This window comes from Stegodyphus dumicola, chromosome X2, assembly GCF_044657685.1.
Source record: "Stegodyphus dumicola isolate Sdum_Otavi_A_Nest chromosome X2, ASM4465768v1".
NCBI lineage: Eukaryota > Metazoa > Arthropoda > Arachnida > Araneae > Eresidae > Stegodyphus > Stegodyphus dumicola.
The window spans coordinates 169,260,054-169,286,229 of record NC_140781.1 but is presented as its reverse complement, the minus strand read 5'-3'; the positions used below and the strand labels follow the sequence as shown (position 1 = coordinate 169,286,229).

The 26,176-nt window shown below is 34.4% G+C and overlaps 1 protein-coding gene across 1 annotated transcript in view; it reads left to right on the top strand.

Annotated features, from left to right (window-relative positions):
• Positions 1–26,176, top strand: part of LOC118191600 (adenylate cyclase type 1-like) — a 347,305-nt gene that overhangs the window by 289,801 nt on the left and 31,328 nt on the right. The window contains exons 12-14 of the mRNA XM_035362423.2: positions 6,998–7,082; positions 14,762–14,857; positions 17,430–17,686. Coding sequence (XP_035218314.1) covers positions 6,998–7,082; positions 14,762–14,857; positions 17,430–17,686 — 438 coding nt within the window. The remainder of the gene's footprint in view (positions 1–6,997; positions 7,083–14,761; positions 14,858–17,429; positions 17,687–26,176) is intronic.

Here is a 26,176-nt window from a genome sequence, read left to right as displayed (position 1 = left end):
CAACGATCATGTAGGTATTCTTTAGAATACTTGTTTATTTTGATTTTATGGCATGACGATCTTTGTTCAGTGGAAGGTCAGGGAAAACGTGCTTTATGATTACTGAAACATTTTAAGCAAATATTAAAAAGCCAAAACTGCTGGATCTTGAATACTTACGTTTGAGATCATTTTTCCTAATTTATATAATTTATAAGTTACATAGCGAACTGTTTCACAAAGCTTTCAGAAATTCCGCTGCGCAGAATCGCTGTTATTTCCAAAATTCGCTATTATGAAATTCGATCATTTATCCAAATTATACGGAAGAAATGTAAGTTAGTGAAAAGGAAATATATGCATTATGCATTTTACATACACTTACTTAATATGCTGTAAAACTGTCATTTAACTATTGCCGAGAGACTCTTCAAACTCATTGTTAAAACAAGAAATTGTGTTAATTCATTTTTAAACAGATTATACAGGGTGTTCCAAAACTAATAGAACAAACTTTAAGGTGTGAGAGAATACACAGAAGCACAGTGACGAGCGCTTTTCATCATAGAATATCTTGGCGTACTTTAAACAATTAACTTTTGAAAGGCTCCTTCCGTTTTTCCACGAACGTTTCTTTTCGTAAAGCGAAATATTTCCTTGACCTTCACTTGCTCGTCCTTTGTGTACAGATCTATTCCAAAACTCTAATGACGATTCGTGAACCATAAACCGGATGCTTCGGAAGCGAATGCCGTGCAAAGCGCATGTGTGTTCAGTTCAGTGAAAATAACGTGATGTAGATCATGTAGCGTAGGGGTCTTCAACCAGTGGCCCTCTGAAGGCATTTTTGTGGCACCACATTTGAATTTGAAGAAAAATTGAAGTATTTTAAGAAATTTTGATTTCAAGAAAAATTGCCTTGTCAGCTTTTTGTGGTAAAAAAACGTTTTTTTATCTTCTTGATATTTAAAACATTTTATTGACATGTCTGATATTATTTGAGATAAAATTTTCTGAAAACGACGAATTTTAGCCAGTTTACCTTATTTGCAACGACAGTGTAGCTGTGGAGAAGGAATATAACATTAAGAGGCATTATGATACTAAGCACAGTGAGAAATATTCTGCATTGGAAGGTCATTTTCGAAGTGATAAGGTGAGTGAATTAAAACCAAAATTAAATTTTCAGCAGACTTTCTTCACTACAGCGAATAAAGAATCTGAAAATAGTGTTCGTGTTAGTTATATGATAGCAGAAAAAATTACTAAGCGTGGAAAACCCTTTGCTTATGGAGAATTTGCAAAAAAAAAATGTATTCAGAGTGCAGTTGACGGGCTTTGTCCATCACAGGCTCAAGTCATATCGAATATTAGCTTGCCTGGTGTGACAGTAGCTAAGCGCATAGAGGATCTCGCAACAGATATATTCAGTAAATTAAAATCCAAAGGAAAAAAAGTTGAGTTTTATTATGTAGCGATGGATGAATCAACAGATGAAACAGATACTGCACAAGTAGCCATTTTTATTCGTGGCGTTGATAGAGACAATTGTAGAGGAATTAGCCAGTGTCGTTGCACTTAAATGTACAACACGAGGAGCAGATTTGTATTCGAGTCTGGCACAAACTTTAGATAAATGTGAGTTAGACTTCAGTAATATATCTGCTATAACCACGGATGGAGCTAAATCTATGACTGGAGAGAAAATAGAAGTAACAACATTATTCCAATCTGATGTGAAGGCAAGTGGAAATAATACTATGATGACTTTCTATTGCATCATGAACCAGGAAAATTTGTGCAAGAAGTCCTTCTCAAACTTTGTGATGAGCGTTGTTGTAAAAATGGTTAATTTCATTCGGTCTAAATCACTTAATCGCAGGCAATTTCAACAGTTCTTGAGTGGTTTAGAAGCTGAATATAGTGTCGTTGTGTGCTACGCAGAAGTACGTTGGTTGAGCCGAGGAAAGATGCTTCAGCGCCTGTTTTCTTTGAAGAGCGAAGTTCAACAATTCATGGAATTTAAAGGAAAATCTATTCACGGGTTCAGTGATGAGTAATGGTGTAGAGACTTTGCATTTCTTGCCGATATTACAGGTAATCTCAGTGATTTGAACTACCGATTACTGCGAAAAGATCGACTTGTTCATAATCTTTATTACTTTGTGAAAGCGTTTGAGACAAAATTAATCCTGTGGGAAAGTCAGTTGCTAAATAAGAATTCCACTCACTTTCCAAAATTGATGGAGTGTATGAAGAACTCTACAACATCAAATTCAGATAATTACGTAGAATGCGTTTCAAATTTGAAAGAGAAATTCAAAAGTAGATTTTCCGATTTTCGCGAAAATGAAATTTTTATCAGAATGTTCTCCTCGCCATTTTCAGTAGACATTTGGAAGTGTTCCACCTGAACTTCAATTAGAATTTATAGATTTACACTGTGACTGCAGTAAAATGCAAGTTTCTTGAAAATCCTACATTAATTTATTTTTATTCGAAGTACAAGTATCCAGGAATTCGTAAACATGCACTCTTCATGTCTTCTATCTTTGGCAGTACCTATATATGAGAGCAGCATTTTAGTAAAATGAAAATCCTAAAATTCAAAACAAGAACACGGCTGACAGACGCATTTGTTGGAATCTTTACGAATTGCAACAACACAGATTAAACCGGATATTGAAGCTTTAATCAAGGAAAAACAATGTCAAATTTAACATTAAAGCTAAAGTAACTACCATCTCCCGCCAGTAATGGAAGTTTTTCTCTTTTTTTATTGTACTCGTAAATGCTTTTTGTAACATCGTTCTGTACAATCATCTTTATGCTTTTTTTCATAATCAAAAAATGTTGCAAAACATTTTATTCGATTTCCATTTGCCTTTTGGGAACCAATGCATATATATATACAAATCTGTAACACTATCTCTTCACCTAGAATCAATTATAGTATTCCAAAACAAATCTCCCCTTTTTTTAATAAATTTTCTGACTACACTATTTTTTGACAGACATGTGGGCCGCGAATCTTTGTGAATTTATTGATGTGGCTCTAGCGTGTGAAAGGTTGAAGACCCCTAACGTAGCGTAATGAAGTCTGGAAGCAAGTATCGTTCCACGGGATAACACAAGAAGTAGGTAGAGAAAAAAAAGACTCTTAAACGAAAATTTCTTGGTTGCTCTGAGAAAACTCTAGAGCAATATGAATTTGAAGCATTGAGTTTAGAAGTCATCATTTAGAAGTAAAGCTGTGCCGCTTTCTAGAAGTGTGTACAAGCAAAATACTTAACAGAGCGCCAATCTATAATTAGAATAAAAAGCAAAAAGAATGATGACTGTTCATACAAAAATCCACTGATTTTACACATGCGTCTAAAAGCATCCTATGGCTTTGCGAAATGAAAAACAACGTGTTTGAGGGAAAGGACATCGGCCTCAAAGGCCTAACCACTTAATGTGCGACCGTGCATTCTGCGCTGAAAATGTGTTTCCATATGTTTTGTCACATCCTTACAGTTTATTCCATTAGTTTTGAAACACCTTGTTTGAGAATGGAAGCATTTAGAACTACTCATTTTAGGTAAAAATTGACAGAGAAAGCGATTAAAGGTTATTCATTTAATTATACAATAAAAATTTATACGTATATGTGTTTCAAGAGTAAGAATTGGCAATGGTGGATTGATGAAGTGAGGGGCCATCTCTTCTGAATGTATGAAACCCCATATCTTGAGTATGTTTACGTTTTTCAAATTAATTAAGGATTTGCGTGTCCCTCGCCATTGTGACCTGCGCATTTCCCTAATTCCACTTCTGAAGATAGATTTACGTATACATATGTATGTTTCTTAAAATGTTTTCTGTTTTGTGTTCCAGAGTCTCTGGTATACATGCAAAAATATTATTTGGGAGGGGGATAAATAATATAAATCATACTGTAAGAAAAGCAAAAAGAAAAGTGCTCTTGAGAATAAAACTTTAATGGAATATGATAAAATGGAATTCATATTGTTCCATTATTGATTTAATAGAATTCATATTATTTCATATCATAGAATATTTCTGCTAAATGAATTATTACATTTTTAAATGGTTAATAAGCTTCTAATATAATTAGATAACTAAGCAACTTGAAACAAAATTAAACTTGCTGTTAATTACAAGATGGAAAGAATATTACACAAGTATTGAATATGATTTCTCTGCAGGCTCTTTGTCCATGCTTACTAGATTTAGTTGAGCTAAAAATCAAATAGTTATTATCTATCATATTTGTTTGCCTTGCATAAATAAAAAATTAATAAGTAAATTAATTATCTGTTCTGATGCTTTTAAATATAGTATGTAAATGTTTGTTTTGTGTTTTATTTTTTACCTAAATATCACATAATTTGCTTATGAAATTCTACTTTACATGATTCATAAGATTTTAATGCTTTCATGGCATGCTGGATTCCTAGATTTTTTAATTAAAACCTTTTAACGGTATCTTACCGAGAAAGGAAGAATTCATGAGCTGAAGATTCTAAAATAATCACGGAACACCATGTCTGTATATACGAGTAGTATATCACTAAAAATCCTTACGCGTCCTTTATTTTCTCAACATTTCGTCGTAATCATATACGTAATTCCAGTTATGAAAATATTTTAGATGTCGTAAGTATTCATATTTGGGCATTTTTAAATTTAACAATTCAGTCATGAAAAGAGATCAAACTTTTTATACTTTTCCTTGTACAGTCCACTTTTCTAACTTCTGAGTAAGAACTGTAAGAGTAGTAACTGCACAGGAGAAAGGTTAAAAGTACCCTTAATTAACTGTTTAAAATTTACAATGCGTCAACTCGACGCTAACATGCTACGCCTCCCTTGGGCGGTAACTGAAATCACAGAACTAAACTAAAAATTCGAAGATATGCAGAAGAAGTAGAACTACGCTACAGGGCTCAGATAATTCATGTTTTTTAAACCCGCGTCGAAACTCGCGGCAGCAAGTAAATGCAGTTATGCCACGCGAACTAGCAAGAACTCTGGGAGCAGAAGCTTACGCAACAGACGTGACGGCAATAGCATAACTCTATCCAACTTTCCAACTTTTTAAACTCTTTCTTCAAGGTAGAATTTTCATTCCTTCAGGTTCGCTACCAAATTTAAATCTTCTGGCATTGACAATTAGGGGAATGAAGGCTTATAGGAAAGAATAACATATTAAATAAAATTGGTTATTTAAAATAAATATAAATCTCTACATCCTATTTAGGAAAAGTATATACTAATTATACAACAAATAAATAAATAAATTTGATTCGCGTACGACGAAAGTTAACCGAGATATTTGATTTCATATTCAGAGCTCATACACAAACTGAAGGTGAGATGCTTGCATTTGTACATAACTAAAAAAGAAATAAAGAATGTTACACTGAAGTAAAACACACACACACACACACACACAAAAAAAAAAAAAAAAAAAAAAAAAAAAAAAAAAAAAAAAAATTACTAAATGGCACTAAAGGGTAAACCAACTTAAAGTTTTCTAAATTTTATTAAACCCCTCCCCCCTCATAGCCCGAAATTTTTAAATGTCTGTCGATTTTTGTCGCATTAAAATCAAACATTTTATGTTTTATTTTTTATGATGAGCACAAATTTTCCTAAATATAACTACAAAGATCGGGCGATCGTATAAAAAATAAGATTTCGTAATTTTTATAGAACTGATTTTTTTAAATGTTAATTTATTTAATTCATGTTTTGGCATCTTTAATGCCAAAACATGAATATTGATTTCATATAAAACATTTTTGTTATTGGCAGTATTATTATGTCTACGACTATCGATTGAAAAAAAGACACGGTGTCTATCGGTATATGCCGCGTCCATGAGAATGCACATTTGTTTGTTGCTACTAAAGGTATAGCGCAACCAAAATTATTGGAGTTATAATCGTAATCTCCAATATTCAGCGCTTAATTTAGTATAAAATTCGGAGTGCCGGAGCCCTATGGTAAAAGCCGTAAACTAGAAATAAAATAAGTAAAATAACAACTAAAACAATAAATAATGAATAATTGAATAAAATATAAAGCTATAAATAAAAATATTAATTAATTAAATTAAATTGAATTAATCATAAATATAGAATTTATTCATTAAAATATCACGGAAATTAAACGAGGTACTTTGACAAATGAAGGAAGCTTAAATTAATAATAACAAGATGTGGTACGGAGGATAAAAGAAAGGTATGTGTTTTGAATAGTATTTTTTGTGGTCAGACAAAACTGCATCTCTGTTTCCCCCAGGACTTAAAAGAGATCCCTGGTTTCCTCCAGCCTTCTTGGAGAAAGTATACCGGCTGAAGCCTTCTTCACCAGATGAGTAACGTCCATAAAATTTCTTCTCCGACAGGAATCCCATTTCGACGGGGTTTTCTGAATTTCGCATCTTCTTTTATATGGGGGAGCGGCTTTCTGCAGGGAAAGTGAGGCGTACGTTAATTTTATTGACTGTTACATAAATTGTAACGGTGATAATAAAATTTTCTACTAATATTGCGACTCAGTTTTGCAATAGAGTACCGAAATTTATCTTATTTGAGCCTTTGGTATGCTTTAGCTGAATTGAAGCCCTGTTAATTCTGAATAGACAAAATTTAAAGGGATATTTAATAATAATGCTGATAGATTAACTTTACTTCTGCCAATTATAATGAATTGCATTAAAGTATGTTATATCTTTTACTTTACATTTTATCTACGAGATTACGTGCGATCAACTCATTGTAAAATCTGTATCTAAAAGGAATCCTTATTCTCTAATAAACGATTTAAATAAATGTGATGTATTTTAAAATAGTATAATTTTTTAATGTCGGAAAGATTTTTATTGATTGATTGATTTGTAATGTAAGCATTATCCGCATTAAAATATTCATGATGACATTTTAAAATGTACATTATATTGAATACAAGCATAAAATATTTCTAATTAGTTTAATTTTTTGTATAGGTCCCTGATAATGGTAATATTATTCATTTCGGCTTTCTGTTGGATATTTCTACTGATAATGCTGACTTTAGGAGCCAAAATGAAAGTAAGTTGCAAAATACATGCTCGAATTTTGAAGTTGAAAACATTAAATAACTATTTTCTGTAGTAATAATCAGCCATATTCAATTAAACCTTTAATTTCGAGAAACTAGCTGCTATAGTTTAATGTCCATTAGGATTTTTTTTTTTTTTTTTTTTAAATTTTAGTAATGTCTGTTAATGTTTTTTTTTTTTAACTTGGAATATAACATGATGAGTCTCTCATGCATACGTTAAGTTTTTTAATTTGCTGAAAAGTTTCGTACCAAAAATGTACTGCCCTGTTATGCTGGGTATGTGTACCAGGCCTCTAAACGTAAAAAATACACCCCAATTTGCTTTCATGATTGACTGCCCCTTTGGCCCCGATGAATTAAGCTTCGGGTTAGCAATCAACTATTCCCGAGTTCGAAATTGGCGCTTCGGATTATGAATTATTATTATTATTATTCGCCTCACTCTCTAGATGGCGAGACCAATGCAGAATATTCTTTGCTGATCGCAGGAGCCGAAATTGGTGACAAGCTCTGCTTCCTCTCATCAGTTGAAACAGTTTCATTGCATCATTCTCTATCCTTAACTTGCACGCATCCGTTCATACAACAAATTTCGAACATGCTTATCTCTACAACGGGATTTGAGAGAAGTTCATATCTTGCTAAAATGATTTTAAACGTGTGGAGAGTATTTGACAACATTTTAAACGAAGAAAATTTATCCCTGATTTCAGTGGCGTAGCTAGAGAGAGGCGTTCTGCCCTGGGCGGCACATTTTTAAGGGCGGCATTTTTTGCATGAAACCTTATTTTATAAGGGTTAGTCAGAGGGATCGTAAAGGCAGGTGAATAATAATTAAATTGTCAATTGCCGTACAGAATTAAACTGACCAAAAAAAAAGTTTTTTATTTCAGATAAAGCATTCAAAGAAATTATAAGGTATTTCTCCCGCTTTTGTAGCGTGTCTTCGTGGTGTAGGGGTTCTGCACACTGAGCCGGTATTTCAGAGGTCCGTCGTTCGATTCCCGGCGAAGGCGATTGTTAATTTTTCATCTTTTCTGCTTCCAATTAACCTAATGACTCTACAGTGGCGCTCAAACTAAAAGGGTTGTGGATGATGATTCTCCACACCCAGGATTTGGCGACTAGGTCCCCTAAAACCCTAGTCGCTCTTTAAAAAGGGGTGTATATAAAGTATTTCTCCCGCTTTCCAAGCGTCTTTCGTGGTGTAGTTGTTCTGCACGCTGGGCCGGTATTCCAGAGGTCCGTGGTTCGATTCCCGGCGAAGGCGTTGTTAATTTTTCATCTTTCCTGTTTCCAAAAGTATCCTAATGTCTCTACAAAATCACCGCGGGATTTTAACAGCTACATAGTTTTGTTATACTTTTTTTATTTCGTCGAAACTTTTGAATGCAAATTGCGAATATCGGCTAAATTATGATCATAGTAACATTAATGAGGAAAAATTCCTTATTAAGAAAGACATATTTCAGAGTTTTATTTCTGTTATTGTTAGGGCAATCCAAACAGAAATGTAGAAAGGCAATTCTTTCAATTTTTTGCAGTTTATTCTAAAATACAAGCTCCAGAACAAAGTCGCAAATATTGTAATACTAATGCAAACTTTCTTCTTAATTCCTATAAGTGCTGGACGTGTATTTTTTGCATTTAAGGAATCTTTCTCGGTTATCTACATAGCAGCAAGAGCAGTTAAATAAGGCACTAGAATATCACGGATAGTTTTGCAAACAAAAAAAAAAAAAAAAAAAAAAAAAAAAGCAAAATAATGATACAATTTTAATATGTTGGAATTATTTCTTTTTCTTTTAAAAAATAAATGTAAAGCTTTAATTTATTTCCTTCGTATTGTTTTGATAATTTTTGTAGTTATTTGTTTGTATATGAGGAGCAGCAAGTTGGCAAACACAGGGATCGCCCCGGCAGGCAAAAGTTTAACGCCATAGGCCGATTTGCTGTCAAAATTATAGCCATAGCTCGATTTGCGTCACAAGTACACTTTTGGTTCGACGGTTTGAACAACGGCTTTCAGTGCCTCATAGATGGCGCCACAACCGCTGAGCACTCACTGCTGATCACAAACGCCGAATTTTTGTTAAAGTATGTTTTTAAAAACAGAAAAAGAAAAAGAAATCGAATAATAATATATAATTTAGTTAATAATTTCTTGCTACAGTGAGTATTGTTGTCATCAGAGGATCGCGTTGCGCGATTCCAAAAGATGTCATTCTACTTTAGTAAGTAAATTCCGATCAAAAACTTCCTATTTTTGCTATGCTATTTGTTTTAGTTGCAGAAACAATTTTTTTAATATATGAGAAGCAGAGGGTGCTTGAAGTTACGACATCAGGATTTAAACATTATAAATTATTTTTTATTAAGAATTCTCCTTAAATAGTTTGCAACTAAATAGACTAAACAGTCAGGAAATATTTCTTTTGTCAATTACCTGCTTAAACTTCTCTAGGTTTTTAGAATTTGGCAAAATCAGATATAGTTTCAGTCCATATGCTATTTATTGAGTTTGAACTTTCGAGTTAGCATCTGCAGTTAAAGAACTGGAAACGCTGCAAATTTCTTTTGAACGGTGTCGTTTCCTGGCGATAAAGCAGTGATTTTGACTTTCAACTGGGTTTTACGCAATAGCGTTTTGATTACATAAATTCGAATTTTGATAATGAATCACCTTTAAAAGCTTTAATTGCCCATCAGCGGCCGAGCGGTAAAGACGCTGAACACTGGTAGTTCGGTCCGAGATTCGAATCCCGCGAACGGGCTGGCTGCATGGGCGTTTTCGTGGTTTTCCCCATGTGTAACGTGTATACGAGCCAGTTTTCCTTGGAAAGTCCTCCACTAAAGGCATCCCTCCCTTTAGGCAGATAGCCCTCGTGTGCTTTGCCATAACTGAATAATCCAATCCAAAGCTTTAATTTAAAAACTGGGTTGAAGAATTCCAACATGGCCCCTAAGTCTAGATGATGAATTTCCTGAAAGACATTAATATCTGTTGTGATGTCAGAAAACACTGATGCCAAGAGTGGATAGGGCTATCGGAAATATGGGGCATGTTTCCTGAAGCGTCGATGGCGATGACGCTGCATTGTTACCTGATATCGATGTTTAAAAAAAAATTAAATATTAATCGTAATTCTAGAATTCATGCAGAAAAGAACGATAAACTCGTCGGAAGAAAAAAGATTTAATGGTATCCTAAAAGCAGCTCCAAAGTCAACTAATAGTAAATAATTTAAATCCAACGTCTTAACTTCGTCGTCGTTACCTCATAGCAAATTCATAATGCTTGGATCTAATTCTCTACTCCATTGCATAAAAGCGAGAAATTGTTATGTTCCGCCACCTGGACGATTTTATAAAATGTTATAAAGATTCCTGCATCTTAATGCAAGTAAGAAACTGTTTGTGAAGATTGACCTCTACCTGGGTATTTCGACAACCTTCATGAGCGTTGCTTTCTTCATGGTACCGAACTTCATAAGGGTGCTGGCACCTTGGCGAGAGATTGTCAACTTGAAAAGAGTGACAATATCTTCGAGACCTTTATGGCGCGGAACCACTGCGCCTCGACAAACGAGGGGTAACTTGAGAAAAGGTGCGAAAACCTTTTTCCCGTTGCCTGCTCCGTGTAGATTGCCTCTGTTTCATTACTCTGCAATAAATTATTACTTAGATCTTTTTCGTTAAAGACAATATGTACCAAGCATTTTTTTTTCTAGAAAAATACAGGGTGTCCATAATTAAACTTGAAATTTGCGAGCAGTCTGTAGCAAAACTTATGCAGCAGAATTGCGTGAAATTTGGGTAATGGCAGAATGAAATGATGGGAATTTTATCGAGGGGAAAAACAATGAGTTTCAAAAACCACCACTAGATGGCATTGTGCAATATGCAAATGTCGTTACCATAGTAATCCTGTGGGCGTATAGCAACCTTATACAGATATGAGAAGCGAACCGCAGTCATACTCGTTTCCAAGTCAAGGAATATGACGTTGACTTCCAGGAACGTGCTTTACTGGTGAAACAGTTTTACCAACACGGAGACTCTGCTACCGAAGCTTTGCGAAAATTTCGGCCTTTGAAGCGGTTACGAAAAGGTCCACTCACCATTCAAGGACTAACAAAAATGATTAGGAAATTTGAAGCAACAGGATCATTGGGGATTCAGCCAGGAAGGGGACGAAAGTGTGTTGCAGCACAGGTAGTGGATGACGTTGCGACGCAAGTGGAAGAAGACAGATCGCAAACCATAGGCAGCACTATTGTTCGGCGTATTGCAACATCTGTTGACCAACCTCGTTCGACGTTTCATAAGGCTCTTCAAAAGCTACTACCCCTATAAACTGTCTCTAGTGCAGCAGCTCTTACCAGCTGATCTGGATAGTCGACAAACTTTCGTGTTGCGGTTTCTTGCGCGAGTTGAGCTCCAGGATGAATGGCCATGGAACATTTTGTGGGGCGGCAAGGCCCACTTTCATCCAGAAGGTGTGGTTAACACGCACAATTGTTGTATTTCGGCTGCTACAAACCCACATCAATTCCTACAAATTCCATTACACTCTTCGCATGTAACGGTTTGGTGTGGCTTTACTGCAACCTTTATTGTGGGTCCGTTGTTTTTTTTTTTTTTTCGACGAACGCAGCGCCACTGGGCCTGTGGCATGCACCGCCACCGGTAAACGATACTCTTCATTATTAGAGCATTCCTTTATTCCAGCTCTTCAGGCAAGGCGATGTGATACAACCACGGTGTTACGACAATTTTCTTCAGCTTGGCCTCCTAGATCCCCCGACTTGAATCCTTGCGACTTTTGGCTGTGGGGAATACCTCAAGGCCATGGCCTACCGTGATCCTATCACATCTCTATCCGACCTTAAAGAAAGCATAGAACGCCATGTGCCTAACAACATTCCCCAGTTCATACTGCTTTCAACAGCCGAACATGCTATTTTACGCTTCCAGATGGTAGCAGACAAAGGTGGACATCATATCGAGCATGTTTTGTAAATTTTTGTAGATTATTTATATGGTCTCAATAATGCTATGATTCGCCACCTGGGGGTGGTTTTTGAAACTCATTGTTTTTTTCCCCCCTTCATCGGTAAAATTCCCATCATTTCATTCTGCCATTACCCAATTTTCATGCAATTTCGCTGCATAATTTTTGCTACAGACTGCTTGCAAATTTCAAGTTTAATTATGGACACCCTATATATGCGCCAGCTCCTAACCAGAAATGTACTTTACTCGACAGCTGATTTCGGACGTAATACAATTTTTAGAAAAAGAAATATATCTCTTAGGTTAGTTGCTGAATAAATAAATGAAAGTATGATGGCTTACTTTAAGACCATTTTGTTGACAACGCTTACTCTAAAACAAGGACATTAATATAAGGTATAAGAACAACATATCTAATTTAACGGTGTCCAAAAGGAAACGTTGACGCATATATCTCTGTGCAGAAAATTGTTCGTTTCGTATTGTCCTATAACTAAAAAGATCCGATAACTTTGAAACTTCATGTTCATACACTGTTTTGATTAAATTGAAGAAACTTTGAATATTCAATGAACCGAATGCAGACAATTTTATTTTTTAATCATTTGAAAGAGAAAATGTTATTTGCGGACTGGGTACTATGCATTTTAACTCAGGCTCTAAAGTGTGTGAAATAATGTAAGTCCTCAGAAGCTGTCTTTATAATTATAAAATCGTTAGGTCCATTCAGCATCATGTTACTTTCCACAACGTTAGAAAAACCTGATTTCACGTGCTGCTATTGTTCAGCTGTGCTGCTACACTACCGTCGTTACTTTCTGCTTTTTCATGGGTTTTTTTTTTTAATGAACACAAAATGCTGCTCCTAAAGAATAGCTGTGCATGAGCTAAAGTTAAATACCCAGATTTTTCGGTATTTTTTATTACTACTTTAGAATCTCTTAACTTCTTCAAGATTTAAATGGGCCTTTGGAACCATTACTAGATACACATCAGAATACTTTTCTCCTCCTTTTCACCATCTGAAATTAATTGAATTTTATTTTTCAATATTTCTGATCCGATTTCAACACCAGAAAGAGTTGTTTTTACTATAAGATCGTTGATAGCATTGTCAAACTCCTCACATTAATGCTGTTTTGAAAGATATTTCTAAGATCATTAGCCCATAAGCATTATAAATAAGCATCGCATAAGCGTCTGTTTCTCGAACTGGCCATTGATGAAAAGTTATCAGATGGCTGGAATCAGTCAGATGTTGAATGATGGTAAATGTGAGGGTTTCTGTTGTTTGCAGGTTGTCAGATAAATCTTTGTGGTTGGGACTTGCTCATCCCAAAAGTTCAGTCGATGAAAATCTGTATTCATGACTTCTGTATAAAACTAGGGAATGCAATTAAGTGAGACTGCAGAACGTTCATTTGGACTTAATTACCATTCCCGTTTACAGCTGCTACTAAGAGTGCTGCTTTAGGTTTTATTGCAAATGAAATTTTTCATGATTAAGATCTTATTCCACATGCCTAGAAATTTATGTGTGTCTCAGTGTTGTTGCATTACATTTGTGCCATTCGCCGAGCCAGTCAACACTAGCTCTTTTGCGCTACTGATAGAGGATTCGTCTTCCATATCATGGACCGGAGTTCTGTGCCCGAAGCCTCCGAGGTCTATCACACCACGCCTCTGATTTGACCCACAGATGTTGCCACGAGCAACGCCTCCGCTAGGAACATCAAAAGCGTGGGACAACGACGAGCTATAACTCACCCTCGGCCCACCGACTGTGACGAAGTATAAAGCTAATGCTCATAAATGTATTTCTCTATGCACTTTTCAGTGGGAAAAATAAATTCGGCTGTTATTCCGAAACAAGTCTCTCTCTCTCTCTCTCTCTTTTTTTTTTTTTTTTTTTTCTTTCCCAGTGGTGTGATCTATCCTTTTATAAGCATTGGCCATTAGTATGGCTGGAAGCGGTGGTCTCTTTATTATGAAGGCATCTAACAGTGGGCCACTGTTGCCTCCTAAGAAGGGACGGAACAAATTAGATCCATGCCTTCTCCGGAATTTGAATCCAGGCCCTTCGGTATGACTCACCAAATACTTTGTCGTCCGAGTGGCGCTATTGGCCGAATAACGCTATTGTGCTCGCCATACAGTATTAAAAAGTTAAGTCCCACATATGCATGCCGTCTTCACACTTTTCACCTCCATGGTGAAGCTAATAATTAATTCATTGCTTGTTTTTCTTCACTGACTTTCCTAAAACTCATTATTAACGAATTTACAAAAACATTTTAGCGAAAAACAAAAAAATCACTTGAAAATTCAAAAGAGTAGCGCAGGTTGTTTACTGAATAGTAGCAACAGGTATTGTGATATTTAGGGCAGTCGTAACATTGTCTCTAAAGATGTGAACTAATGTAGCGAGCGCAGTCGTGAATCATCCAACTCGAGTCGTATTCCAAATAAACGTTGTACCAAACAAAAATTTTCGCATCGAAACAGTATGTGTACCAAGTTGGACATTTTTAAAAGTGGACGCACCTAGGTATAACTGTATTATATTTCTTATTAGCAAAATTAAACACTTAAAATTATATTGTTATATTATTTTCTGCTTTCTTTGCTTAATTTTGTATATTTTTTTCAGTACATTTCGTGGGACATAAGCCAGTATTTCCCTCTGCGTATGACTTCAATTGTTCTAACCATTATTTTTGTCTACATTGTAGCTCAAGTGAATGTCGTAAGTAATTTCAAAGCATAAATGTCAAGAGTATTATTTATAATAAAAAAATTAATTTCTTATATTTTTTCGTGCCATTAAATAAAAAAAAATTAAAACCCATGTTTGATTTTTACAGATAATAAATGCAGGTATCAGTAAGGGAAATGATTGCAGAAAATTAAACATTCGATACTTTTACATTGCCAAAATTTATTATTATACTGACTAAAAGAGATTTCCGTATTAGCAAAATATATTGGATTTGGGGAATAATTTCTGTAAAATGCTGTAACTTTTAGGATATTTCTTGAATTTTTAATCAAGCTTGCTAATATTCTAAAAATTTTCAAATTCTAAGAATTCAGTAAAAGTTATTGAGAGCAATTCAACTGTTAGGTTCATAATAAATTACTAATGCAAAGTTATTTAGCATTTTGCTCACAATCTCAGCATATTAATATTTCGTTTCTAAAAATCAACAACATGTATTTCGTTCAACCAGTAACACAAAAGGATGCTAGGCTCTTTGTGATGTATTTCCTTTTTAACATTTCAGAAAATAATTTCTGTTGATCAGCATGCTACTGTGATTTTTTAATTTCTTTATTCTGCGCTTTATAAGGTTATAAATGCAGGATAAAAGGCCAACCTTTTAATTGCTGTTATGCTTTTGTGATGTAATGATTTTGCAACCAAAAAAAAAAAAAAAAAACGGCTGCAATATCGTTGCCTAGCAAGAGAAAAAGAATCCACATCAATGAATAAAATTAAGAAAGTTAACATTCTAAAATATCATTCAGTATGCTATTTCTCTCTGCTGTTAATATATTTCTATCTTTTTTGCCCATTCCTAATAGTTCTTATCTCTGTTTAAAAGCGAAAATGACTGCCTATTAGAGCATTCATATTAATCTAACTGGAACAGAAATATATTTAGGATTTAAAACTAGGGGAAAAGTGCAACCTTAGTTTGAAGCAAATTTCGAGCAAAATTCTGCTGATTTCGATGGCAAGGAAACATAGGTCCATTTTTTTTTTTTTAGGAGGAAAAACATTTTGCTGCATAATTTACCACCGAAGAGGAAAAAATATCCTTAAGTTCGAGTAAAACATTTTGCTACTGAAGAAGAGAGACTTGTGCCTGATTGACCTCCAAATCAGTCGAGTTTTAATCAGAATCTTATCCAATCTAAAATTGCATTTTTGCCTAGTTTTAATTCATGTTATGTTATGATTTTATACAGAAATAAAACTGTTGCATTTGTTATAGCTAGAGGAATGGGACTTTAATTTTAGCCAGTGTAACAAGTAAGAAAACTTGTTTTTCCTAAAATCACAGTGATAAAACACTAATATAAATGAAATAAATTCCTAATTTTACTTAAAATAATCTGTAAGATGCAGTTTTGAGTTTAAATCATGAAATCCGGTAACTTCATTAATGTACTCTGCGCTTTAGAGAAGGTTATATTCATGTTTTCCAACCTTTATTCTGAATTATTTCAAAAATCGAATGTGGCAATCCGTTTTTAGTCTAAATTTAAGTTAATAAATAATGCTAGGAAGAGTTCGCGTTCTGTCTAGATATTGCAATTTTTCCCAATTAAATTTGCATAAATTGAATGAGAAATATTGATGTGTTACCTGTTTTGTATAAATTCATCATAAAAAAAACTGCTGAAAATTAGAATAAACTTCTGAGAAAATTAAATGAACGTTTTTTTATTTATAACTGACACGGATAACTATATAGCATAACTTTGCGCTCAAGATTTAATAGTTAAAATAATACTTATCTATTCCATATAGTTTGATATTTGTTAGCATTTATTTCAGTACTTATTTTTTTAATTAGTTTTAAAAATATTGAAAAGCTTTTCAAAAATTCCACTGTTTTAAATCCATTATTAAGCCCTGTCCAGCTATATTATGCATTACTTTACTGCTGCTTATGAACAAATATTTATAACTGATAGAGAGCGAAAACTAAACTTGTTTTTATAGAAACAAAACTCATTAGGTTTTATTCTCTTCTCCCCTTAAATGTAATGTGTAATAGTTTCCAAGAGTCTTGGATTCTGCTCCTTTTAGTCTATCTGCTAATGCAGCTAAGATTTAAGGTTTTTATGGAAATATAGTGATAGAAGTTCTTTCTGATTATCTTGTTTATTAAAAAAACTGCACTTTCTTTATATACTGTAAAAATACTTCTATCAGAGCGGGTACACAAGTTTAGTATATGTTAATCAGAAAGCCATATGGTTGTAAATTTACATCATAATCTGTAATATCCTATTTGCATTTAAGAGAAATTTATATTGTTTGCAATCAATAGTTAATGCTTATTTTTGTAATGTCAAGGAAGTAGAAACATGCTGTATTTCAGTAGCAAACTCCTCCCCGCACAATGACCTGCTTGAATAGCCAGATATACTGCATTAGAAGGATTTTACTGTATATTTTATTAAGCTTTATTTTACTGAATCATAGAACTTTCCATAAGCGAATACAGTTTTAGATATATGCTTATTAAATGCAATATGGAGAAATAGAATTAAGCGTAATATTTTTTCTTTTTTTTTGCATATAGTTTACATGCATGAGGGAGCCAAAGTGCAATGCTTCAGCTAATGTATCTCAGACCTCATTCCTGTATGATCACTATTATTGTCCTCTACCACATTATGTCATAATCAGCTGCATCCTGACTTTCTTTTCTGTTGTTGTCTTTCTTCGTATCCCAATTTTAATTAAAGGATCTTTACTACTACCCATGACAGCAGTTTTTATCGTAGTTATTGAGGTTGTGCAAATAAAATTATTTGAATGCTATGACGAACATGTTGGGTAAGTTTTATTTTCACAATATTAATGAATTCTGTTATTTCCTCTGGAAATACATGTTTGAAATAAGAAAGAATATTTATGTTTCAATTAGAATGTTTCAAAGAAAGTATAATAAGCTGTTTTTAGAATGTTAAGACATTTTAAAGTGTTGAAGTTCGACTAAACAAAAAACATTTGCATATGTAACAAGAGTTAAAAAGAAATTATCAGTTTCCTAAAAGTATGGTAAAGCAAAATGTTCAACGAATTTGTTACTTATAATTTGTAAATGAGTAAACACAGTTTGAAGATTATAACTCAGAACTTAGCTGCCTGTTTGGCAGAATTTTCATGGTTTAAGTAGGTGAGCATTAGTGGTTAATGAATTTTAAAATTTCATAGAGCAGATGGGATTCAGTATGTATGAAGTGATTTATTAACTAGGTAATACGGTTATCTTAAGTTTACTGAGTTTGTCCTTTATAATCAAAAACAGTGTGTAGAAGAGAATTCTAGTATCCCTGACTTATATAATTTACAGCAACTCAGTTTTTTTTTTTTTTTTTTTTTTTTTTGTCAGTAACAGCAAAATTTTATTCCATGTATATGTTATTAATAAAGGAAGAAATCTGGTACTGTGCACAATACCTGAGTTTTATAGTGCCAAATAACATAATGTACACAATATAAAAATAGTTTTGAGAACAATTCATGGAAATGCTTTCAGTTCTAGGCTAAAGCACAGATTCCCTTCATTTAGTCTGTTTGCTAATGCAGTAAAAATATAATGAAGCAGTTAAGGAGATCATCTTTACTTCGCAGTATTTCTTACTCACGTGCCGCTTTATGTTTTCTTTGCTTACAGTTTTGGATGTAAGATAAGTTGCTGAGTGTGAGACTTTTAGCTAATGGAGTGAGTCTAAAGATCATTCCATATATTTGTCTATATCATCCACATCGCCCATATACATATGTTCCTTAAGTTTGTTAATAACAGTCTTAAGGAACATATGGAAAGAAACAGAATGGAGCAGTTTTAAATTAGAAATCCATGTTCTCTGAAGCAAATGTGCTACAGTATAGTCCTAAAAATATAAAGATCTATGGTGTAGGAATAATCAGACTGTGTGAAATATCATTGTGATTGCAATTTGAATAATTAACACTGACTAATAAAATTTAACATATTGTTTGTGACAAGACACTCTTTGGAACATAATTTTGAATTCAAAAGTAGAATAACGGCCTCAACAGTAATAATAAATCGGGAACTACTCTTATATGCGCCCTCAGGTCGCCAAATGCGGCGACAAGTTTCTCGTCAAATCACGCCGCCATATTACTATCTAAATTTGTTGTCTACATTTCGAATCTTTAGCCTAAAATGTCTGCAAAAACGCGATTTTCGCACGTGCAGAAACCACCTTTTGAACGCACAATATAATATATAATAATATAAGTTAAAAATCCGAAATAAAAACAAAAATTTAGATAGCAAAAACGTAAAGTTTCTAACCACAAATATTCGACAAAAATCCATGTACACAATGATATGTTTTAACTTTGAAAATAACTTACAGAATTGCACAATCTATGCAGCGAAGGAATCTACGAACTACGCACACCTAGCTTAAATAAATTAACATAACAACAATACATTTCAAAGAATACCACGTACGCAGCTTTCTGTTTAAACTTAAAAAAACATCTACGAATTGCAGAATCTAGGCAGCGAAGAAACTACGAACTACGCACACCTCGCTTTAAAAAATTAACAACAATAAATTTCAAGAATACCGTGTACACAGCGTTCTGTTAAAATTTAAAAAAAAAAAAAAAAAAAAATTCTACGAATTGCACAATCTAGACATTGCGCACTAATCAACAAAATAAGCTAAAATAACTAAAATAAATTTTAAACAATTAAAAAAAAAACAACAACGACAGAAATTCATACTAAAAAATCAATGAACGTAACATTCTACTAAATAAGAACAAGAATACAACAAAACGCACTTACCATAAATAAATGCTTCTTCGAACAGCAGAAATACCAATTCCAAACATCACCAAAACAATTTCACCACAAATTTGTTAAAAGCATCTTCTCCCGTTTCAGAACAACGTTGAAAAAATATATAAGCCGCCAAATGAAACTCTGAATCGCATTTCCGATTATAAGTCGGCAACGTCGCTTTAACACGCCGTCACGTAATTTCTATCGTATTTATATGACAGCCAGACTCACTATCCACAAAATTAATACTATGTTTCACAAATAAATGTTCAAAACCTTTTTCTCCTAAATACTTGTAGAATTTCCAGCCACTCGAAGAAATAATTGTACCAGGCGCGCGACTAAAATTTTGCCAACACGTCATAAATCACTTAATTACCACACGAACCAGCTAGCAAATCCAAGTTTCTACGTAAAAGGATTGCCACAGAAACCAACTTCGCACCAAAAACCAGGGCACAACACAAATCTCCGCATTTGGCAATTTTATGGCACATATAAGAGAAGAGCCATAAATCGTCTCAACAGACAGCTTAGCGAAACTTTCATACTTCATATATTATGAATCCAAAATTTTAAGACTAAATTCGTAAAATATCGAGATAAAAGAGAACATAAATATATCAAAATGTGAAATATAGGGTGAGTAGAAAGCTAAAAACAGCGAAAACAACTTTATCACTATTTTAGCTTTCGATATGCTTTTTTTCTGATGTCACATACCAGTAACGATCCAAGAGCCAGAACGCTCGCAACTGGAATGAGTTGAATTACTGGAAAGTGTCGTACGGAAGCTCTTTTGCGGCAGCGGTACAGTATTTCACTCACAAGGAGCGGACTCAAGATCGAGATCAAATGAAGGTTACTTCTCAAGAATATTGAGACCTCGTATATCGCACTTCCTCTAAATGTTAATAGATGGCGACACGAGCATCCAGCAGCAAAGACCGAAAGCACACTAGCGAGCATCAATCCTTTCGGGATCGCCACATATCTGTGGATATCTTCATAGAACTTCGAAATTGTTTCTTAGCAGCCAACATTTGAAACACTCTTTCACCCCATTATCACAGTTTTCTGAATTTCTTAAATGTTTTTCGTTTGGCTTGGGTTTTCCAGCGGCTGAGCACTGGTAGTTCGGCCTGGGGCTCGAATCCTGGCGAACGGAGTGACTGCATGGGCGCTTTAGTGGTACAAATAAACCATTCCGTTTGAAGTGAGATTTCACAGTACTGAAAATTCCGTTTGTGACAAATCGAATCACTAAGGCAGTATTTTAAATACATTTGGCCTTTCATTTGCAATAAATTGCTCAGTGGCAGTGATCACTACAAAGAAATTACCTTTGCTTTTCCCTGTTGTGTAAATAAAATTTCAACTGCAAGTATCGGTTGCATAAAATCAAATAAAATTTTAAACTGTGCAGGACATTAAAAAACTCCTTTTTATGTATCGGTGAGTGTCCGGACATACTAAGAACCTATTTTGGAAACTAAATCTAAAGTATGACTTTTTTTTTTTAATGCATACACCGTCAGCAACCTTTCTTGAAGCTGAGCTAAAAATCGAGGTTCAGAGTATTTCTGCAATTGAAGACGGGAGGGAAATAAATTGCACATAAGCTGGCCTTGAAACAAAAGTGTTTCCTCTCTCCGTTCGTAATTTAAGGGCAAAAATTCAAGAAAATGGGAAAATTAGAAAAAATATATACAAACTACAGCTAAGTTCTATAAAATAAGTAAAGAATATTTAGAGCAGTAGATTTTGTTTTGCTGCGAAGAATTTGAAATATTTGAATGGGCGAATTTAACCAAAATAGCTATGTGAGAAGAATTTTGAATAATCGGTGTATTGGTTGAAAATAGTTGTAACCAAGGTACAGAAGTATTTGATGAGTATTCACTTATTTCTAACTACATTATACCACAAAAGAGGTCAGAATGGAACGCTGGGAAGGCTTTGTCCGAAAGTCGTTGGGTGGAATTTCAAGCACTTCCACACCAATCATTTGAAGGAATATGCGAACTGTCGTATAATTATTAAATTTATCTTATGTCTGCTCGACGGTAATGCACCCTTAGAAAAGGTCTTATAAATAATTTGTGGACGAGCGAAAAGCACATTTGCAACTCACAAATTTCAAACAGTATTAAGTACCAAAATAAATTATGAGAAATCCTGCCAAGAATTTCATTCTTATTTGAAAGCAAAACCAAATGCATTTGAGCAAATCTGATCTTCATAAAAATATAAGACCAGATAAATTGTTTATTTTCACGTGTTCATTTCTGTTCTTTCATTAATAAATAAAATCTTTGAAGGAATTTTGCGTTTTCTTGAATACATACATATTATTATCTAAAAACTAGTAGATGTTCCGTTTTGAAGGAAAAAGTGAATAATCATATTAGACATCAGCGACTAATCAGTCGCTCGGGAGCGAACGCTGTTGTTTTGTGAGTGGATGCATCATATTGCATGGGAAATGTGACAATATTTATGAGCTTTCATTCCTTAACACTTAATACCACGTTCCTAGCCTAACAATTTCAGCCTGCACTATCCTATTATGGAGCGCGTGTTCCAGAATTTTTGTTGCACCAAAAATTTTGTTCCACCACTCTTCAAAAAGAATGGGTCAGTGATGATATATGCTGGAAACTGCACTATCTAGTGACTCACGGTGAGTGAGTTCCAGTGAGTGTAATGTCCCATCTGTATACGAACGGGATTTCCTTTCCCATGCTCGAAAACTGTAGATATTAACATATCCGTGTGAAGGAAAACCTTTATCTGTTCAAAAGAAATGTACTTCATCTGTTCAAAAGATATTCAGAATCCAGGTGTATCATCAGCTCATGAAACTTTATGCGATCATTTTTAAACATGATACACCATTGGCTCACTCCGGCTTCATTCATTAAGTCGTTTCCATAGACCATACAAAGTTCTCGATAAATTTGAACTGGTCTCCTTTTTTTTTTTTTTTTTTGCGCGAACAAATATCTAATCACTGATCGCACTTCGCAACTGGCGTGATTTTCTATTGCCGCACATATTTTAAACATGCACAGTAAACAAAGCAGAGGCAATATGTGCCGTCAACGATTACAACCGGATGCATAAGGATTCAGTAGACACTCGACACCAAGATGGAGATACTAACAATTATCTATCGCGCAGCAGCGAAACGTAAGTTATTACCAGTAAATCAAAATGCGCCCTAAGGCATGAAATATTCATCCTAAGGCATTGTAGGTAGCATCTTAATTTTTATAACATGGTAGTTATAAAATATAAGATGCTACTCACCACACCCGAAAGCGAAAGAATCAGTAGTGACAAAGTCAATCAAGCAGTTGTTTGAATTAGGTAAGTATTAATAAAAATGTATTCATATTTACAGCTACCACCAGTGTGCATTGTGATGAATAGATCTTGGGCGTTTTACAACATATTCTACTAAAGGATCATAATCGGTAAGTCCTTGGTAAGGTAATCGGTACGTAAGTCTTTCCGTTTTATCTGCTGCGGTCCAAGCCGGAACTGCATATAATAAAATAGGGCGAATAAGAGATAAGTACAGTTTTCTTTTTACACGAATATTCAGTTTTGACTTTCTTCCGATTAAACAATAAATGTCCATATAAGCATAAATGCATGGTTTAGTACAGAATGGATATGTTCTTTGAAGATGAGTTTTTGGTCAATGGTAACTCCGAGATATTTGTCCGAACTTGCAGCAGGGGATAATTTATTGTGATGTCGATGTTCGCTTTCATTGTAGTCCTGTAACGTCTGTAGAGCACCACACAGCGTTTAGAGGTATTAAGACTAATTTTCCACAGGTTACACCATTTTGCAATGATAATGAGATGAAGTTGAAGATTATTTATGGCAATATGAGAGTTCAAGGACTTAAATGAAGTGACCGTATCATGCATACTTTAGAATTTTTGAGTTGAATAGGAGAGGATAATCGTTTATATAGATGTTTCAGTGCTAAAATTGAACCCTGTGAGACGCCGCGATTAATTATTTGCTTGTCTGAAAGTGTATTTCCGCATTGGACCTGAAAAGTTCTTCTTTTGAGGTTGGCGTTGAATTATATTATTAACTATCTCAGAATTTAAATGTATTTAACTTGATGTAGTGTGCTGCCATCTGTCGGTTAGGAAAGGAAATTCTCTTTTTCTGTTTAGAATTTCTCCCACTTTCGTTCGGTATTCACTTTGCTTATTCCAGCGTCGCCTCGTAGGCGTTTACTACCTCACCATATGATTGCACTTGACCAATGGCAGTCCATTTTGGGTGTTAAGTGCATTAGGCACCGCCCCAGATGGCGAAAATTAAAAAAGTCGCAGGAAAATCTTCGTGCAAGTGATTAGTAAATTAATCAGAAGTTTGTTTCTTAAGCGTCTCGAAGAAAGCTACTGCTTCAAGTTCTATCTGAATTTTATCAAGAATTGTTTTAGTCGTTTTTGCCTTGCGCGCCAGATCAGTAATTTTTTTTAAATCATTTTGTAGTATCAGATTTCAAGACTCCCAAGTATTTCTTTCAAATCCTCATTGCTAATCTTTTCGTTTGCCTGTAAGGCTTTTCTTAGGAACTTTTGTATGATTCGCTTTCGACAAGGTTGAAGAAAATTTATCATTTTGAAGCCAGATTCCTTTAGTATGCTGGAATTTCTCCTTCGGGCAGTTAGGACAACCGTTGCGCGATGATGGGTAATCTCCACTGCACAGGATGCTCTTGGTTTTTGCCGTCTTATCCATGTCACAATTATACGTGAAATATTCTTTAAGGCATTTAACACATCGTGATTTGTTGAAGCAGCTAGATTGTGTCTGACCATACATCTCCTAGTGATAACTCTGCCGAGGTCCAGTTGCGTGGCTTGAAATTTTCTACGTGGATCTTTATTCCAAATAATTTGATGTGGCATACATTTCTTTACTTTCCGTGGGGACAACCATGTGAGGTGAGATTTTGATGTAGGGCAATCATGTGAGATGGTAGTCTAAAATGACACCTAAATATTGGACTTGCTTGGCGCGAGGGATAGACTTCCCATACATAGTAATGCCAGTATTCGTTTTCTTTAATAATACATTAATTACATATGTTTTCTTTAATACATTAATTCGTTTCAGTAATACATTAATTTCCAGTAATCGTTTTCTTTGTAAATGTTTCAGACTTGTCAGCATTAATTTCAATTTTCCAGAATTGAAGCCCCTGCTCTAGAGTATGTAGGTGATTTTGAAGTGACTGTTTGACTAGACCATCTTATGCATTTTGAGTAAGAGTTGCTGTGTCGTCAGCATACATACCTAGGGCTGTATTATGCATGTGGGGAATGCCGTTCAAGTAAATATTTAATAAAAATAGGCACGGTTTTTCGTGGCCTTCGGCCACCTTTACCCTGATATACACCTCCGAGAATGCGCAGATGCTGGCCTTACTTCAACCTGTACATATAAAACTCTTTTCATGAATTTGCACAGCTGTTTTTGATGTGCAGTATATGCAGCTAGCACTGGCATTATATTTACTATAGTCCTAAAGCTAAGCAAGTCTTCGAGAAGTCTAAGAACAGTTTTTCATTCTTCAAGGCTAAGTTTGTGATCCAAAACTTGAGGACAAGTGCAACCAGATGCATTGGTGAAATTGGAAAATGACAGACAAATTGAGTTTTAACAATAGGACAATTAAGTTCAGCAAAAAGCTCTGTCAAAAAGAAAAAAAAGGAAAATAAAGAGGAACCCAGCTGAGGAAGTCTAACACCATAATCGTAATAAGTGCCATAAAATGTGTAAGAATGACTACCGATTTTCTCTTTTGTAAAATTATCATTCTTCAGTGTAATAAAAGAAACATTATTTAAAGTGGATCTCTGAAGCAACTCAGAACATGATTAGAACAAATCCTCTTTTTGAAGTGCTGTTTACTTTCACACTAAATTTCTGTAAAGAAATGCACTGATTCAGTTTTGCTTCAGAGAATACGGATTATTAGGCAATAGTTATTATTTCCAAACTTTTTCCTATATGTTCCTTAAGTTAACATCTAATTACTCTGCCTATATTCTAAGAAATTCGAAGTACTAAATATTAGCAATATTTCAGTATCCTTCGAATCTGTATTATTGCACATCGAATTTCTAAGTATCTTATTACAGGGTGTCCATAATTAAACTTGAAATTTGTGAGAAGTCTGTAGCAAAAACTATGCAGCAGAATTGCATGAAAATAGGAGCATAGCAGAAAGAAATGATGGGAATTTTATCGAAGGCAAAAAACAATGAGTTTCAAAAACCACCACTAGATGACGTTGTGCAATATGCAAATGTCGTTACCATAGTAATCCTGTGGGCGCATAGCAACCTTATACAGATGCGAGAGGCGAACCACAGTCATACTCGTTTTCAAGTCAAGGAAGGTGACGTTGACTCTCCAGGAACGTGCTTTACTTATGAAACTTTTTTACAAAA